The sequence below is a fragment of the Taudactylus pleione genome, unplaced genomic scaffold (assembly GCF_031769625.1).
Source record: "Taudactylus pleione unplaced genomic scaffold, aTauple2 ptg001661l, whole genome shotgun sequence".
Taxonomy (NCBI): Eukaryota; Metazoa; Chordata; class Amphibia; order Anura; family Myobatrachidae; genus Taudactylus; species Taudactylus pleione.
Window position 1 is genome coordinate 3921228 of NW_028286058.1, and position 19186 is coordinate 3940413.

Sequence of the window (19186 nt, forward strand, 5' to 3'; positions counted from 1 at the left end):
ATCAGTTCTAATGACACCATAGCCATTAGCATTTGCACTTGAAGTGAGTTAACTTGTTACCTAGATTGGTTCCAGGGCTGCCATTTACTTTTGAAGTGAATGCACCGAGAGCCTGATTCAGACCCGGACGCTAAGAAGTGTTCACTCGTAGCTGCCGATGGTTCTCACTGTGCGCATGCGTATGCATCGCAGTGTGCGTGCGCGAACCACTGCGACAGATCGGGAAGCGTATGCTCGCCCAGCATAGACAGCCCACCAGAGTGAGTGGTGAGTGACAGGAGAAGCCATTTGTGGGTGGTAACAGGGGCGGGCCACTAGAAACGGCGGAGACGCAGGCGTGCCTGACCGAAATAACGTTGTTTCAGAGGCGTGCATAATTAACAGGCAGCGTCATAGTACACGTCACCTGGTTGTATTTTACACTGAAGTGATCACAGTGCTTGAGGTAGGGTATAGTCAACCTCAAGTGCTGCGTTCGCTTCCGATGGTACCCGATGTACCGATGGTTGCATACACTTCCTAGAGATGACGTGCGCTAGTGGGCATCTTAAGACAGGCTAGTGGGTGTCTGCATACACAAAGAGATCGCATGCCAAGACATAGTGGGCGTGCTTATGCCTTGCCGTGCGATCGCCTGCCATGATGTCACTTAGCCTAATTTGCATACGCAGGGAACGAGCATAGGCATCTAGCGACCAAGACTGAATCGAGCCCTGAGGTCAATGGAGTGTCCGCTGTTGAATGCTGCCACCTGTGTTAGCATTTACCTGGTGTTTAAACCGGGTAGGGCACAGGATCCCGACAGTCAGAATCCCGGCAGATTTAGGTAAGTCTTCTAACTCTTACCCTAACCCTCTCCCTTACCTAAACCCTCCTGACCAGCAGCCTAACGCAAACCCTCCCATCCCGCAGCCTAACCCTCCCCTCCCGCAGCCTATCTCTAACCCTTCCCCTAGTGCCTAACCCTTCCCCTAATGCTAATACCTCTTTCCCACCAAAATCCCAGGTCCAGCCTGGGACACTGAACACTGGTTTCAAGCCTTGTCACCACAGGCAATCGCAGGGGGGGTTTCTTGCTGCCTGGAAACCCCCCTCCCCAGCCCATGACCACAATAGAAATAGTAGTATAATAGAATATTCTAGTGCTGCATGTTCTTCTCAGTATCACAAATTAAATAATTAGCACCATCTGTGGATATTTTAACGTGTCAGCCAGTAATAAATACACCTGGGTACCAACTAGGAAATCTGGAACCTATGGTTATGTTAAGGTCATTTAGTCATAAGGTAGTCTTTCCGCTTGAGGCCACGTGCCTTATTGTGAGACCACACCCCTTACAGTGAGGCCACACACCCTTTTTGACAGGCACCTGATTATCTGGAAACCCCCCTTTCAAAATCCTGCGTTTGCCACTGCATGTCACATCAGCTTGAACCCCATTTCCACGGCAGGCTGGACCCGGGATATTGCCGGGGCTTACATCATCTCCAAGTGCCAGCAAATGCGGCTCTCCCTATGCTGTGAACGGGACCTGGGTCGAATTACCCGGGATACCCGTTTCCACTGAGCCTTGCACGGGTTTTACATGCGGAAAAAACCCTGCTCGAGACCCAGGAAGATTGATGAGCCGGGAGTTTTTCCTAGGAGCCTTTTCCACCAAGCCACGACCCGAGTTGATACAGCAATAACCCGGGTATTTGTGGCGATGGAAAAGGGTTATAAACCTCCAACAACCATAATACTATTACTTACCTACTGACAGCAGGGCTGCCGCTGTCGGTACTGTGACCATCTGCATTCTGACTGATGGGATGGTGACTACATCCCGTTTAAAACAGCGCAAGTGGGAAAGGGCCTGAAGAGAGTTAAAATTGGGACACACTATGCGATATATATTGTTCGTACAGCTGACGAGCGATATATGGCAAAGTGCGATATATGGCAAAGTGTGTCACTCACATCACAACTGGGCGGGCAAATTGAAATGACCGCCCAGTTTTGATGTCTGGCCAGACATATTGAGCAGCCGATTGTTAAGTGTATATAGCTTACCAGATCAGTCGCTCAGACGGCTGCTGGATCATTTAAGGGTGTACCCAGCATTATACCCATAGGCTAAACCACAGGTAGGGCAGATTTAAAATGTGCAGAGAGATTTAGATTTGGGAGAGTGTCTAAACTGACGTCTAAATTATAGAGCAATAATAAAGCTGTGCAGTATTTGTGGGTTACATGCAAAAGCAGCCAGTATTTACCCCACATGCAAAAAAAAATTCTGTATTTACACCCCTTGCATTGCAACATGGTTTGTCCAGGTTCACAGTTAAGTGCTATGGGGTATATTTACTAAGGTGCGGGTTTTTAGAAGTGGTTTTGTTGCCCATAGCAACCAATCAGATTCTAGCTATTACCTTCTAGAAGGTGCTAGATAAATGTTAAGTAGAATCTGATTGGTTGCTATGTGCAACAAAACCACTTCTAAAAACCCGCACCTTAGTAAATATACCCCTATGTCTCTGTCTATTCCCAAGTCTGGATCAAGCCCCAGGTCCTATGGGATTGATTGGCTGATAATTTCTTCCATTTTATGCAATAAGTCAACTTTAATTGCAAAACATCGATAAGCTGAATAACCGATTTATTGGCTTTTTCTGTAGTCGCGACTGCGACTTTATGCAAATGCTATCCCATCCCCTGGTGTACAGCCGTGTGTCTGACTGTGCAAGGGCTGAGACGCTCACTTTGTGCACCTCTGGGTGCAACAATCCCGCTTGCTGCGTCTTCAGATGCTACCATTGGACGCACCATTCCAACTTGCACCTGCCCTATGCTAAGTGTAGAATCTCCGTCTGAGTATGACCTCCTATGTAAGCATCTGACTGAGGGCCTGATTCAGAGATGTACGCTAACCCGATGGATAGCGCACATCTCCGATGGTTGGTGTACTGAGCATGTGCAGCCCTCCGACTGAGAGCCCACCTTGCAGTGTGTCCCAGCCGCAGCCTGATCGACAGGCTGCGGCGTTTGGGAGGCGGAGCAGGGGGCATGCCCTGGCCTCGCAAGCTGCCAGGACTTGGCCAGGCTGCGTGAAGCTTTAGCTCCCGCTGCCTGGTCAATGGAACATCGACAACAATGGCGAGCGATGGTCGCGATTGTTTTCGATGGTGACCTCAGGCTGCGACCCAGATCCCACAAATGCAGCAAGGAGGTGTGTGACAAATCCTTCTGCATTTGCATTTTAAATGGACAGAATTGCACAGCCGCTTGTGTGCGGCTGCGCAATTCCGTCCATCTCTGAATCAGGCCCTGAGTTCGCAACCGGTGATGCGACACGCGTGTACACTCCCATAACGCGCCCATAAGACGGTACATCTCTGTGCTTCTGAGTAGCCTCCTCCCAGGATTGGCCAATACAATTCCACCACCGGTCATCTTCGTCGCTACTGTGACTGTGCGTTCACCACATAGGAAACAGGCGCTGCGTGACTTTTAAGTGACTTAGGGGTCTATTTACTAAGCTGTGTTAGGAGATAGAGTGACCGGTGATAAGGTACCAGCCAATTAGCTCCTAACTGCCATGTCACAGGCTGTGTTTGAAAAATGGCAGTTAGGAGCTGATTGGCTGGTACCTTATCTCCGTTCACTTTATCTCCTAACACAGCTTAGTAAATAGACCCCTTAGAGGCATGTGCAGTGGAAACACATCAACCATTTGCGCATACAGTATACCGACATTGCAAGCGTCTCAGAATCAGGTCCCTAACCACTATCATTGTTAACCCCGCGCAGATACTAAATTATATAGTCAATAGAACAGAACAGGCAAAGCAGTTTTTCCAGGAAAATGGTTATGGAAAAAGGATTTGAGAGGGCCGCTATCTGTGTATTTTAATGTTTAAGCTGTAATTTCTGTGCACAATCACCTGCCATCTGTACTAAGGGTCATTGCGCCTCTTTGTTTGGGACTGGTAGTTCAAATTGGTTTTCAGATTTGAATTTTCTGCATATTTGTCGACTTTGTCGAACTTCTGAAGATGGGATACAGGTGGCCAATTACTGGGAGAGGGCAGGTGGCGCAAATCGCTCCATCATAATGCATCAGTTACGCTAATGAGATTCGCTGAGAGTACCATCCTTCCAATTAGGGATGGCCATAGGTGGTGTGTTCATCAATGGACCCATCTGTGATTACCATCGAAAGCACAAAAAAATATATGGTGAAACATCGATGGTTTGCACCCCTCGATGGCCAGCGCAGTTGGTGGTACTGCGAGCTGCCGGCCAATCAAAAATGGAGACTAGGGCTTAGTGGCGACTAGTAGGCGAGGCTAAGCTCTGTCCTGATAAGGTAAACAAAAAATCATTGTTTCCCTCTCATCCATCAATGGTGGAGAACCATTGGTTCTCTGTCATCAATAGGAAAAGTAGTTAACGTTGGTTGCCCACCATCAATGTTTTGAAAACATCGATGAACGGTGGCCATCCCTACTGTCCATTTCATTAGGAAGCGGGGGGACGTGGAAGGGTGACCCACTCTTCCAGGAGTATTTTGAGATCCCTTGAAATTCATTCCGTAAGCGTTGGCAAGTATAATTCTATGCTATATGCATGGATAACTGTGTAGTGCTAATTATACTGTTTAATGTGCTTTTCTGTAAGTGTGCGCACTTGCTGATTGGTTATTACAGATAGACCCCTCAATCAAAGAAAGAGATTGCCTATTTACTAAGCAGTGTTAGGAGACTGTGGCCCTGATTCAGAGCCGGACGCTCTGACAGAGCGCTCGCTCTGAATCAGGGCCGTCCCTCCTCCTTTTTGGAGTGGCCTCCTAGCCGCTCGCATAGCTGTGGGTGACCACTCACAGCTATAGCGAGCGGCCAAAATGATGGTCGCGATGGTCAAGACCATCGCGACCATCGGGCTTGCGACGAGACCCTGCGGTAGGGTCTCGCTGCCGCAAGCCCTGGAGTGCTTTTGGCTCTATCAGAGCCAAAAGCACTCCCACTGACATCACTAGTGATGTCAGTGGGGCCGGCCCCAGACGGTAGGCGTTCCCAATGGAACTCCTCCGTCTGGGCAGCCACGCCCCCGGCACGCCGACCAAAGGGGGCGTGCTGCCAATCACCATCGACAGCACGTCCCCTTTGGTGCGAGACCCATAGCCGTCGATATTCGGGTCTCGCGCATGCGCATGACGGAGCCGCCTCCGTTGTGCGCATGCGCACTTAGGCAACATCGACCTGCTTGCAAGTGCTCAGCGCTCGCGAGCGGGTCTGAATCAGGCCCAGAGGCCCTGATTCAGAGCCGGACGCTCTGACAGAGCGCTCGCTCTGAATCAGGGATGTCCCTCTGGATTTTAGAGCGGCCTCCTGGCCGCTCACATAGCTGTGGGTGACCACCCACAGCTATAGCGAGCGGCCAAAAAGATGGTCGTGATGGTCAAGACCATCGCGACCATCGGGCTTGCGACGAGACCCTTGTGGTAGGGTCTCGTCTGCCGCAAGCCCTGGAGTGCTTTTGGCTCTATCAGAGCCAAAAGCACTCCCAGTGACATCACTTGTGATGTCAGTGGGGCCGGCCCCAGACGGTAGGGAACGCCTCCGTCTGGGCAGCCAGGCCCCCGGCACGCCCACAAAAGGGGGCATGCTATCACTCACCATCGACAGCACGCCCCCTTTGTAGCAAGACCCATAGCGACGGCTTTCCCGTTGCTTTCCGGGTCTCGCGCATGCGCACGACGGAGCTGGGTCCGTCGTGTGCATACGCAGTGGCCCAACATCGACCCGCTTGCGAGCGCTCAGCACTCGCGAGGGGGTCAGAATCAGGCCCTGAGTGAGAAATGATAAGGTACCAGCCAATCAGCTCCCAACTGTCATTTTTCAAGCACAGCCTGTGAGATGACAGTTGGGAGCTGACTGGCTGGCACCTTATCACTTTTCACTCTGTCTCCTAACACTGCTTAGTAAATAGACCCCTGAATGTATTGTTTTAATTTCCTACTGAGATTATGAGTAACGTGCTGCCATTTTAAAGGGCTAGCGAGGGCCACCTTCGCGGCCCCTGTAATGAATCAGGATGCTGTTTATCAATGTCTTGGATTGTGGTGACAGGTTTAAATGCAGCATAAAATGATAATTTTATTTAAAGGTTGCCAATTGCATGAATTCTTAAATTAGTACAAAACACTAGTGCTCATTTACTAACATTGCATGTAGGGGCCCAAATTTGCAACAAACCAATCAAACACTTTCTTTCATTATATAACTTGCACTAGACAGGTAAAAGTTAAGTACTAATTGGTTGCTGTGTTTCAGTGCAAATTGTGCACCTGTATGTATCATTAATCTGCCCTAGCTGCTAACCTGCATTGTGTGCACTTTGTGATACAAACCCCTCTCCTCTCATCATTCATTCATCTCCACTCCCAGGCAGGTACCGGGGCATCCCCCCTGCAGCCAGTGAGTGTCAGGAAGCCTCCTCTGGGGAGTGAGAGGCTCCCCCTCTCCCTTCCCCTCCCCTCCTACCACCTATCCTGGATGGTGTGGCTCTGGAAAAGCATCAGATTATAACACTGAGTGCCAATTGCACAATGGGCTCTAGCTGGGGATGAGCAATGACTGCAGTACACTGAGGACAGATTGCAGCCAGCTTCCCCTGCATCCTCCAGTGCTGCTGCTGCTGCTGCTGATGGGGATCTGACCTGTGATTGTGCTGTGGGAAGATTGCATGAGAGTTTGGAGGAATGCAAGATGTTCCCCTGTCCCTGCTGTGGCTCTGGAAGTCCCTGTCTGTGAGTGAGCTGCACTTCTCCTGTCCTCAGCACACCGGCTGGGGGTCCCTGGAGCAGCCAGGCGCAGGAGAGGAGGAGGGAGAACTGCTCCCCAGTGTCCAGGAACTGGAGGAAAATGCTGCTGTACTCGGGTGAGGCTGAGACATGGGATATATAATTACTATAGGGGGAGGATTCGGACCTGGGAGCTCAAGCAGAGCCTCCAACTTTCCCCTGCAGGAAAGGAATAAGCCTGGAGCCCCCCAGTTCCACACTAAGCACAGTCACAGCCCAGGTAAGTCAGCACTGGCATTGTGGGATGCCCCATAGCCTTTTACAGCCCATGCAATCTCTTGCAGACATGTATTGCTGTTTCCTGCATTCTGTTTTATGCCACTGAGACAGCTTTCATTATTGTCTTTATTTATTGTAATTGTGTTTGTTGTTTTGTTTCTGCAGTATGTTACATAGCACTTCTGCAGGGTACACTAATGCCCAGTGCCAAGCACAAAGACAATGCAATGGTACAAAAAACTTTATTAAGAATCTAGGACTTTCCTTTAGGACTTCTGCTAAAACAACATCCCTACTGTATGTCACTCTTACCCCCAGCCACAGGACCCTGTATACAGTAATAGAGATATTGGCTGGATGAATAGAACTGCATGCTATGGCAGGTATTATATCTAGGTCTCACCAGTGCTTGGAACTATATTAAATACAATTACATCTAACATCCCTGGATTGCTGGGTTTTGTGACTTTGCCTTTTCCGCAGATAAGGAGTTAAGGAATCCTTGCTGGAATGAGGCAATGTAAACAGTGTACCTTATGCATTCTCAGCATAAAACAATCCCAGGGGAGGTTGCCAGTTAATATTTGGCAGGTCTCCTCCCCCCACCCCCCTGTAACCTACTCATTCTTTCTTTCTTTCTTTCTTTCTTTATTTTTAAATAACAGTGCTGAATGATTTTAAAGCAGTATTCATTTGGCATTAGCAAAAGTTTATTAAATGAGCATCTGGGCAAGCTGGTTGCCCTGAGCATTTAGCTATTAATGCACCCTAGTGTGATAACATGTTAATAATTAGTTATCAGAGGTACAGTAAATTACTTATCTCCCACAGTGGAATATATAGTAGTGTCTCAGCAGCTGAATGAGGACTGATAATCCCTATTTTCGGGTATGTGAATCAGATAGGACTTTAATCGTGTTTGATAGGGCAGAGCTGCATGTACTTTACAAAATTGGCATTGGCTGGCAAACATTTTCTCCAAACCGTGCCACATGGATATCTGATAGGGATTTGCCTATGCCTTGTATGCAGGTGTGCAACCTTGGAAACAGATTTACACTGTGACAGGAGGACTGTTTGTCCTCAAATGCAGAACTGTGACAGCCATGGTTGGTTTGTAAGAGGTGCTGCAGCAGCTGGCAGACTTGAGGGTGCTGTTATTTAATCAAACACAGAGCAGCCACTTACTGAAGCACCTACTGATTAATGGTACCAGTGGTATACCCCATGCTGTGCTCATTACATTTGTCACTGCTGTAGGCATTATAGCTAATTACTCCCGTAAATTTGTCAATGGTTAAAGTAGAGGATAAAATTGTGGGTTTGGTAAGTACCAAGTAGCATAAATAAAAGTAATGTATATCTATGTAACATCACGCAGAACAAATGTTTGTCAGTATAACATATACATCCATGGGTACACAGTGGAATCTGTGAAAGTACTTTGCATTTTAGACCAGGGGAATTATACTTGAGACAACATAGTAAGAAGCCAGAGATCCTGGTGCCAGCCACTACAACAGGGTGAGATGACAATAGCTGCACTGTGAATTGTGGGGGTGGGTTATCGCTTCTTGTAGATCCGTGTGAGGGAATTTCATGCACACTGAGCTGTTTACCACTGAAGTTTGCAAAGGGTTTTCCAGAATCATCTCCCAGGGGTCACTGGGTGGGGAAGGAGAAAAGTTCTGCACAGCAGGTAAAACTTTAGGTGAACGACCGTGGCTGTATTCTACCATGTATCCTAATTTTCATAGCAGTGGTTTCTGTTATTTACAATCACACTGGTAACTGTTGCTGTGTTGTGTGTAAGCATCTAATAGAATGAAGCAATCAACAAACACTTACAGGGGGGGACATCCATTATAGGGGCTCACTGAATGAAAAAGAGGTACCAGCTCTTAGATGAGACTATGTAATTAGGTGTCCCTAATGGCACTCTGCCCAAAACTGTTTGTTTAGTGACGGATGCCAAGTGCCTGCTGCCAGTATCATCCTAAACTGTTTGCTCCCAAAACCGTGAGATGGAATATGGTGCCGAGTAAAAATTGATAAAGCAATATTTTCCATTATGTATACAATGTTGCTCTGGAACTTTTTTCTTACCAGGTTTGCACAAAATATGCCTATTTAAATAAGCCCTTTCCATTGTAAATACCTTACCATGCATACCCTATAGCACCGCTTACCCTAAAGCATGACACACCGTATAACATGACATAGATTATAAAAGTGCATACACTACAGCAGTGTTTCCCAACCTCGGTCCTCAAGGCACACTTACAATCCAGATTTTAGTGATATCCATGTTTGAGCACAGATGGTTAAAACAAAATAACTGAGGTACTAATTAAGACACCTGTGCTCAAGTATGGTTAGCCTTAAAACCAGGACTGCTAGTGTGCCCTGAGGACCGTGGTTGGGAACCTCTGCCCTACAGCATGAAATACCCTTCAACATACTCTATAAAATGATATAGATTATAACAGTGCATACCCTATCACATAGAGACTATAACAGTGCATACCCCACAGCAGAGGTTCCCAAACTGCGCCATTACAGTCCAGATTTTAAGGATAGCCCTGCTTGAGTCCAGATAGTTAAATCAAATTGACTAAAGTGCTAATTAAGTCACCTGTGCTCAAGCACGGATATCCTTAAAACGTGTATTGTATTGGCGGAGTTTGGGAACTTCTGCCCTACAGCATGACATACCCCAAAGGGTCCAAAACTCAGTCTTCATGGCACCCTATTTAGTACCTCATTCATTTTGATTAAACCATCTGTGCACAATCATGGATATCCTTAAAACTTGGACTGTTAATGAACCTTGCGGACCAAATTTGAGAAACACTGACATATCCTATAAATTGACATAGACTTTATTGTGTCATACCCTACAGCATGACATTAGTGGTAAACCTGCAAATTTCAATGCGATAGAATAAGGTTTTGGAAAATACAAAAATACCATTGAAAACAGGGCTGCGATGGACACATCCGGTATGGCTATGCGGTAACTACATCCAAGGGCATTCTGCAGCTGTAAACGTTGAAGACAAGTTATCTGTTTAGAATTCTGTAGTTAATTGATAACTACAACAACACAATTGGTGTCATTATAAGTATGTATATATGTTATTATAATATACAAATGATGTTAATATAAATAAACTCCTGTAAATGTTACCTGTGCTCATTTAGGAAAACTTGTATTTTATAAAATAATTCACCCCATACTATATTATCACAATGTTATTATCACAATGTTAGATGTCAATTCAGATCTCTGAGACCTGAATGACTTCTAATGTCCATATCCATTACAGTAGGGAGGGGACTGTCTCATATATATATTAATTATAATGTATTGGAGTGTACACACTACACGATATGCTCCCTGAGCAATATCGTCTAGTGTGTCCCGGGCAGGGTGTGCTCAATGTCGTTCATGACATTGAGCACACACGCTGAACGATATCATTAATGATATCGTTCAGCGCCGGGCTCTCTCCCCCATTCCCCAACATGCAGCAACCTGACGACGTCCGGTTGTTCTGCATGTTAACCCGATGACCGATGACCCACGGGAACGTGCGTCGTCGTTATAGTTCATCGTTTTTGTGTTAAAAATGGACAATAAAGTGGACGACTGAACGATAACAATATCGTTATCGTTCAGTCGTCCATTTTAATCGCTCAGTGTGTACGCACCATATCTCATCATTTTCACTATCTTGCTAGTCTGTTATAGCCTATAGGTGTCACTGTTGTTCCCATTGTCTAGGAGGAGGCTAGTCCTTACTCTAATATATATATATATATATATATATATATATATATTAGGGATGTGCAGGCTCGGATAGGTTCGAGTTTGCACGTGGAGTTCGGATTTTTCCCTCCAAAAAAACGGAACTCAGAACGAGGCAAAACGTCATCTTACATGGACGAACATCATCATTCCTGGTCTTTTGTCCAGGAATGATGATGTTCGTCCATGTAAGATGACGTTTTGCCTCGTTCTGAGTTCCGTTTTTTTGGAGGGAAAAATCCGAACTCCACGTGCAAACTCGAACCTATCCGAGCCTGCACATCCCTAATATATATATATATATATTATCCCAGTGGCGCCCTAGAGTATCAGCATTGTTTTCACAGCTCTCCTAAGTTTTAGTTTAGTATTGAGAAATTCAGAAAAAAAAATGAAGTAAAATAGTAACGTGAAGTAAATTGTGCTTACCTTGTCATCCTTAGGATCAGTTATGTAGTGTTGGAAGGTTTGTACTTCTGTTTGCCCACATATTACATTACATTGACCATAAATAATAGATTTGGTGCTGGACCACCAACCTGAGGCACCCCTGCAAGTGTTCCGAGGCACCCCAGGGTGCCATGGCGCACAGTTTGGGAACCACTGTATTATCCTTTATTTATATGGCGCCACAAAGGGTTCTGCAGCGCCTTACAATGTGCATGAACAAATGAGCACACAAGAAAACGGATATTAACAGGACAGTACAATCAGAGCCGGCCCTAGGCATAGGCATTATAAGCAAATGCCTAGGGGTGACTCAGAATGCTAGGGGCATTCCAGGGCTCTGCCTCTGTCTGCCACCCCCCACCGCCGCCACCTGCTGTTAGCCTCCCACCTCTACAGCAATGTCAGTCAACCCCGGTGCTGGCGCTGCTACCCGCACTCTCTCCCAGCGCACTGCCACGATCGGAGCTCTCTGATCGGGCAGCGCAGCAGATGGCAGGCCGGTCATGTGACTTTTGACCGGGATCCGCATCCGCCCGACCCTTTGTCAGAATGAGCTTCTGCATAGAAGTTCATTCTGTCTACAGGAGAAACCAAGATGGCCACGGGAGGGCATGCCCTGCCTCTGCCACACCTCCCATGGGCCTTTGCGGAGCAGAGCCGTGTGTAACAACTCACGGCTCCACCTCCATCTAATAGACGCCCAGGCCCCCAGCCAGCCATTGTGAAGAAGGCAGGCCGCAGGTAAGAGAGACCGTAATAACAACACACAGCACAGCATCATTACATTTAGCTGTGCGGCGCCATAGCGCCAGCAGCATAATAAAAAAAAAAGGAGGCAGCCATTCTCACTCCGACTCTGGCTTTATTAGAGTGGTTTTGTCAGTGCTGCATCTGACAGTGGCTGACGAGGAGAGGAGGTGGTGTAATCTCATATGTATGATATATTATATATACATACACACACACATATATATATAATATGTGTGTATGTGTGTACATATGTGCATACATTTATATATATATATATATGTGTGTGTGTGTGTGTGTGTGTGTGTGTGTGTGTGTGTGTGTGTGTGTTAAGGATACTGCCTTTGAACCTCTATATACCCCTGCCTATACCTTCTAATATCCTTCCTATAAACCTCTAAGGATGACGCTATTTTGCGTACGCAGTCATACAGTAAATAAAGACCTAGAATCTGTGGTTCCAAAGCACAAAGTATTATTCAAGTAAAAGTACAGCAGTTACATGCTATGATCCTCATATAATCTTAGCGCAAAGAGATTATACAGACCCAAGTACAATTATACATACGCAGCGCTCTCTGGTCCATATGTTAGGCATCAGCAAGAAACCCCTCGTCAGTCAGCATTCAGCACGAAGACTAGGAACCCAGGGTCAGAGCATATTTATACCCCCCAGAAATAAACAACACAATAGAGAAGTTTGTTGCTAATACCATTGGTCCTAAAGGAGAGGGCATATGTTACAAGGCTTTTAACAGGTTGATTCAAATAGACACAACCCAGCCTCTAACAACTGGGGGTCTCTGGTTTCCTGTCTCATGCAACATCCTAACAGTTGTTCATATTATGTACATTTTGTTGCTTGAAGTCTCTGCGGTCCATACCGGAATACTATGGAAAGAGTACGCATCAGTACAATACCAATCACGGCTTACTTATCATGTATAAAACCTTAGTTACTAAATAATCTTTATTTCACAGCATTTATGCTAAATGAACAAACTTAAATCTTATACTTTAAAGCTTTTTAAACCTTTTATGTGAATATGTAATGTGTAAGTATGCGGGGTGTGATGTAAAGACGCTAGTTAACTTGGGGCAGATGCGTGCGCATGAAGCTAATAAACAGCGTTTTCATACAAGATCTTATGCATTTGCTAATATGCAATTGTGCGTATTAATGTGTGTATGAGAAATGGTGCACTTAAATCTCACTTAAACTAAGTGAACACCTAGCAATGTGGAATGCTGAGCATTATAGTTCCACACGCCCCCACCTCTCTCAGCATCCCCCACCCTTCCCAGGCTCAAAAGCACAGTCCTTTGTTCTCCCAGGTTCTTGTGTAAATGCAAATTAGCACAGCTACAAGACCCAAAACTCAGATAACACTCTTGGCTTTGAAGGTATTTTATTGCAGGAAGCCTGCTAATGTAAGGTGCTACAAAAACGACCCTCTTGCTGTATTCGAGCAGGGCCACCTGGAATGAGAGCAGACATTATGTCCAGGAAGCTTATCTACACAGGCTAGTTGTCACGTGGCCATTTGCTCTGTTTAGCTAATGCAATCCAATTTTGAAAATATATCCTTTAGGGGAATTATAATAATATACACTTTATCCAGAGCACCCAAACTACGTAAAGTCATGAAATGGGCTTTTGGTGAATCGCCGTAACTTATGGTGATGGTCACAGATGCAATCGCATGATGCTAATAGTAATATCGCCACATGTACTAAAGTGTGAGTTTATCTAAAATGGCGCTTAGGCGGCCATTCGCAAAATGGCGTCTTGCAATCTCATTTCCAAGATGGCGCCTTGTGGCCAGTCGCAAGATGGTGTTGCTGCGATTCAATTTTAAACTGATCTTGTCTCAGCCAATAATCCAGCTTCGACAGTCCACCCTTTGATAGCAAACAACATGCTATCACAATCTGATTTTAAAATATAATTTAGGCTTACATTTATATTCTATTTAGTGTTATTATGGGATGGCACAAGGTGGTTCTTAATCCATCAATAATGTTTCTCTGAGTGGGGACATAAAACTACTATTATACGCACACCGCGGATCTTGGAAGATCATGTGAAAGGTGTGGGGATACACTAGTCCTATAAAGGCAGTCTTGAAGGGGAATTGAGACTTTACATTATCTAAGGTGTTTTTAAAAATAACCTTTCAATAATACATTCTATGCATGTCTAAATATAATACATTAAATGATGGTATTTCCTAGTTCAGGGTTGTAATGCAGTTCTGTATTTACCTCGGTATTCATACTGACCACCATCATAATTTCGTTCTTTCATTTTACTCTATTTTTACATTTTCCACACTTCAACACAATAGGAACACACCGGACACATATACCAATTATTATGATGACAATCAGTATAAGGATTAAGAATTTGCCTATACTGGCGATCATTTCCTGGACCCATTCCCCTAGACCTGAGAACCATTTCACTGGGTTCAGCCATGAAACCCATCCTTCTATCTTCTCCCTTACTTCAGCCACTGAAGCGTTATGGTTCTTAAGAAATTCCCATTTTAGCTGCAGAATTTCATCCATCTTCCGGTCTATCACCTCCTTGGGGTCGCTGGTATCATTGGTGACATAGGTGCAACATTTTACTCCAAATTGGGTGGCCAACGTTACGCAATACCCTCCAGTAACAGCAGTTAAATAATTTAACACTAGCCTGTGTTGCACCAGTTCTTTCTTGTAGGCTTGCAATTCTCTCCCTGTATACCTGAATGTGTCATAGTACATCTCGGTGATAGTACATCTCGGTGATATTATCTATCAATTTAGCAAGTTCCTGAATATATCTAAAGCTTAATGTACCCCGAGCGATCCTAGTGGGATCCAGTGTGACTAAAACTTGAAAGCCAGTTGTCTCACCAATTAACTGAGTGGCTTTGTGCACGTCACCAGGTATCATATTTCGTTTGCCTCTGTGTTCATATTGTGTGTGAAGATATGGTGACTGTGTGTTTTATGTATACCAAGCATTTCAACATGTGTGAGGGTCATAACTTCTGGGACTACTCTTCCCAGGTAACACAAACCTTCGGAACTCAGGGAGAGCCACTTATACGCTTTTCTTCCACATATAAAATATACATTATCAGGGAGAACATAAGGAATGGTAGGCATCATTATCATTAAGCACATTTCCCTTGCAAACAATCCTATTTCTGGGTCTTCCATCTGGTACATGCAAGTTTCTGGCTGTTATTATTTTAGCACAATAACCATCTGGCACCTTACCAATAATTTCTTTGGTGGAACTCAATGTATACCAATACCTAAAATGTTTCCCACTCGATTTAATTGAACATAACAGATCATGGTTTATGGACTCATTATCAGCTCTCTTAACAATAACAGTACTAAGATTGGTCAGACACTCCCCTGATTGGCATTGCACTCCTCCTGACTCCACTCCATCAGCACTGCCATCAGCTCCCATTTCCTCAATCGGTCTCCCTTCACAGAAACTGGATATTACCGAACTGACCAGGATGGTGAACACTCTAAAAGAGAATATGAAAATGAACACAGCAGGCCCGTCCATTGTCACAACAAGACCTGCAAATTTCTCTTAGTTCAGGTATCTCACTACGACCTTTTCAATCCTCCCGGAACAAGCTCGCGAGTGACAGGTCCATGCTATCAGCCTTGTCTCCGACTTGTTTCTCCACTGGTTGATTGACCTTTTTGCAGTGAGTTTAATGGACCCAGGTATCTCTCTCAGCCACCTTCAAAGATGTAGTACTTGTCAGCAGCACCTGGTACGGACCTTCCCACCGATCAGTGAAACAACCTGAATGCAAGAAATTTCTGATCATAACATATTCTCCTGGTTCAACATCATGACAGTTAGTTTCAGGCATATCATGGGCAGTGGCGTAACTAGGGTATTTGGAGCCCAGGGCAAATTTGAAAAGGGAGCCCCCCCCAAGCACTACCCCGATATGTGCGCTGTCACTTAAAAATGGGGCGTGTCAACATGACACACCCCTTTATTGTCACACTGAACATTCCTATCCATATGCACCTTAACCCCAGTAGTACCCCTTATACAGTACCCCCAGTATGCAGTTGTGGTCCCTCTTATGCAGGCCCATAGTAGTGCCCCTTATACAGTGTCCCCAGTAGTGGTCCCCCTTATACATCCCCCAGTTAGTTCCCCTTACTCAGTGCCCCCAGTATGCAGTGCCCTATGTAGTGTTCCCTCTTATGCAGTGCCCCCAGTAGCAGTCCCCACAATGCAGTGCATCCAGTAGTGGTATCCCCTTATGCAGTGCCCTTTATATAGTGCCCCCAGTAGTAGTCCCCCCCTATGCAGTGCCCTTTATATAGTGCCCCCAGCAGTAGTCCCCCCCATGCAGATTTCCCAGTAGTGGTCCCCCTTATGCAGGCACCCAGTAGTGATCCCCCCTATCTAGTGCCCCCTGTAGTGGTCCCTGCAGTGCCCCTAGCAGTAAGCCCCTTATATAGTGCCCCCAGCAGTAGTCCCCCCCCTCCCATGCAGTGCCCCCAGTAGTGGTCCCCCTGATGCAGGCTCGCAGTAGTGACCCCCCCTATCCAGTGGTCCCTGTAGTGGTCCTTCCTGTTATTGCCCCCAGTTGTGGTCCCCCCAGTGCAGTGCCCCTAGTAGTAGGCCCCTTTTATAATGCCCCCAGTAGTAGTTCCCCCCCCCCCAAGTAGTGGTCCCCAGTTGAGGTTCCCCTTCCCGATCAAGTGCCCCCTGTAATAGCCCCCCCCCAGTAGAGGTACTCCCAATAATGGTTCCCCCAGTAATAGCCGCCCCAGTAGAGGTCCTCCTAATAATGGTGCCCCCAATAATAGCCCCCCCCCCAGTAGAGGTCCTCCTAATAATGGTGTCCCCAGTAATAGCCCCCCCCAGTAGAGGTCCTCCTAATAATGGTGCCCCCAGTAGTAGCCACACCCGTTGTGCCCCCAGTAGTGCTGACAGGTTTTTAAAAATATATATATATAAAAACATACTTACCTGAATCCACGCTGCTGCTGCTCCTCCAGTCCGCGCCGCCGCTCCCACCGCCGCCCGCCAGTCCTCCCGGGCTGGTGCACTCAGCATAATGGGACTGACGTCATGACGTCTGTCCCATTACCCACTGCAGGAGCCGGACGGAAGCCGGACTGGCGCTATTGGGCAAGCGCTCAGGGGGAGGGAACGGGCTCAGGTGTGCAGCACAGGACCGGCGCTGGAAGCCTAGCGCCGGTCCTGTGTAAATGTGTAGCGCTGACCGCACTCATTGCGGTCGGCGCTACACTGGTGGCTAACTAGGGCGGGCCGGGCCGTGGCCGGCGGCGCCCCCCCGCACCGCCGGTCTCACGTCGCCCAGGGCACGCACCCTGCCCGACTCCCCCTAGTTACACCACTGATCATGGGACAACAATTTCAGTTTCTGCTGCTGTTGCTTTAACTGCTTACTCATTGATATAAGATACTTTACAGTTACCTCGTTGTTACCCTTCAAGTCTTCCTGTGGACTTATAATCAAATGAGGTTGTCTACTGAACAGTATTTCAAATGGGGACAGATTTAGAGGGGGTCTAGGAGTGGTCCTTATGCTATGTAGGACCAAAGGTAATGCTTCTGGCCATCCTAGTCCAGTCTCTGCCATGATTTTACTTAACTTATTTTTAATAGTCCCGTTCATCCTCTCTACCTCGGCACTGGCTTGCAGTCGGTAGGGGGTGTGAAGTCGGCTATTAATACCCATCAGCTTACACATATTTTGAAAGACATCACCTGTGAAATGGGTACCCCTGTCACTCTCAATGATTTTAGGGATACCGTACCTGCAAACAAATTCCTGAACTATTTTCTTGGCAGTAAACGCAGCAATATTAGTGGCCGCTGGGTAGGCCTCAACCCAATTAGAAAATACATCAGTGCACACTAATACATACTTAAGATTCCTGCAGGGTGGTAATTGGATGAAATCAATTTGTATCACCTGGAAAGGTCCATCAGTCGGTGGAATGTGGGACGGTTCGGTAGGGATCGTTTTCCCTATGTTCTTCCTCTAGCAAGGGGTCTTCAAACTTGGCCCTCCAAATGCTGTGGAACTACACATCCCAGCATGCACTGCACATAGTTTTAGCATGCTGTTATATCAAAAAGGTGGCAGTGCATGCTGGGATGTGTAGTTCCACAGCAGCTGGAGGGCCAAGTTTGAAGATCCCTGCTCTAGCAGGTCAGACAGGACATTGCTATCTTTTCTGCTTCTGAAGAAAAACCTGGCACGCACCAATATGCTCTCACCAACTTGCACATACCTTGTTTTCCCAGATGAGTCAGACCTTGTTCTGCCTCAGCCAGGCTGGGGTAATATGCCTTGGGGGCTACTGGCTTACCTTGTCCGTCCCTCCAGAGCCCAGAGGACTCTTGCCCACATCCCGTGGACTTCCAAATGGACTTTTCCTGAATTGAACACAAATTTTGCATCTCAATTAATTTCAGCATATCAATTGTTTGGAAAGACATAATTTTTTCAGTGGGAGAAAGCATTTTTAACCCTGCTGCCCATTTTGCAGCTTCATCGGCTCTGTTGTTGCCCAGTGACACCGGATCATTCTCACATGTATGGGCTTTACATTTAATTACTGCCACCGCTTTGGGCAGTTGGATTGCTTCTAAAAGATGTTTTATGTGTCGGGAATGTGCAACTGGTGTGCCTGCTGCTGTCATAAAATTTCTCAGACGCTATAGTGCCCCAAAATCGTGCACCACCCTGAACGCGTACCTCGAGTCAGTGTAAATGTTAGCAGATTTGCCTGCTGCCAGTTCACATGCTCTAGTTAGTGCTACTAACTCTGCCACCTGGGCTGAGTGAGGAGGACCAAGAGGTTTAGCTTCTATGATGTCTGTGTCATTTACAACAGCATAACCTGTACATAATTCACCTGTGTCTGTTTGTCTATGACAACTCCCATCCGTATAAAAAGTCACATCCACATTCTCTAAAGGTGTGTCGTGTATGTCAGGTCTAGCAGTAAAGGTCTGATTCAGATATTCCATACAATCGTGCGTATCATTATGTCCGCTGAACTCCCCTCCCGCCAGCAACTCGACTCC

At 46.4% G+C, this 19186-nt stretch overlaps 1 protein-coding gene across 4 annotated transcripts in view; it reads left to right on the forward strand.

The window, feature by feature from the left end:
• The first annotated feature begins 218 nt into the window (after positions 1-218).
• The window catches only part of PRIMA1 (proline rich membrane anchor 1), a 130458-nt gene continuing 111490 nt past the window's right edge, over positions 219-19186 (forward strand). The window contains exon 1 of one of the 4 annotated variants that reach the window (XM_088464368.1): positions 219-267. Coding sequence is in view for 1 of the 4 variants with exons in the window: in XM_088464365.1 (XP_088320491.1) it covers positions 6744-6922 (179 nt within the window). In the remaining 3 variants the exon portion in view is untranslated. Of the gene's footprint in view, positions 268-6390; positions 7066-8705; positions 8764-19186 lie in introns of those variants that run through there. The other 3 variants (XM_088464365.1, XM_088464366.1, XM_088464367.1) reach the window with 3 other exon arrangements.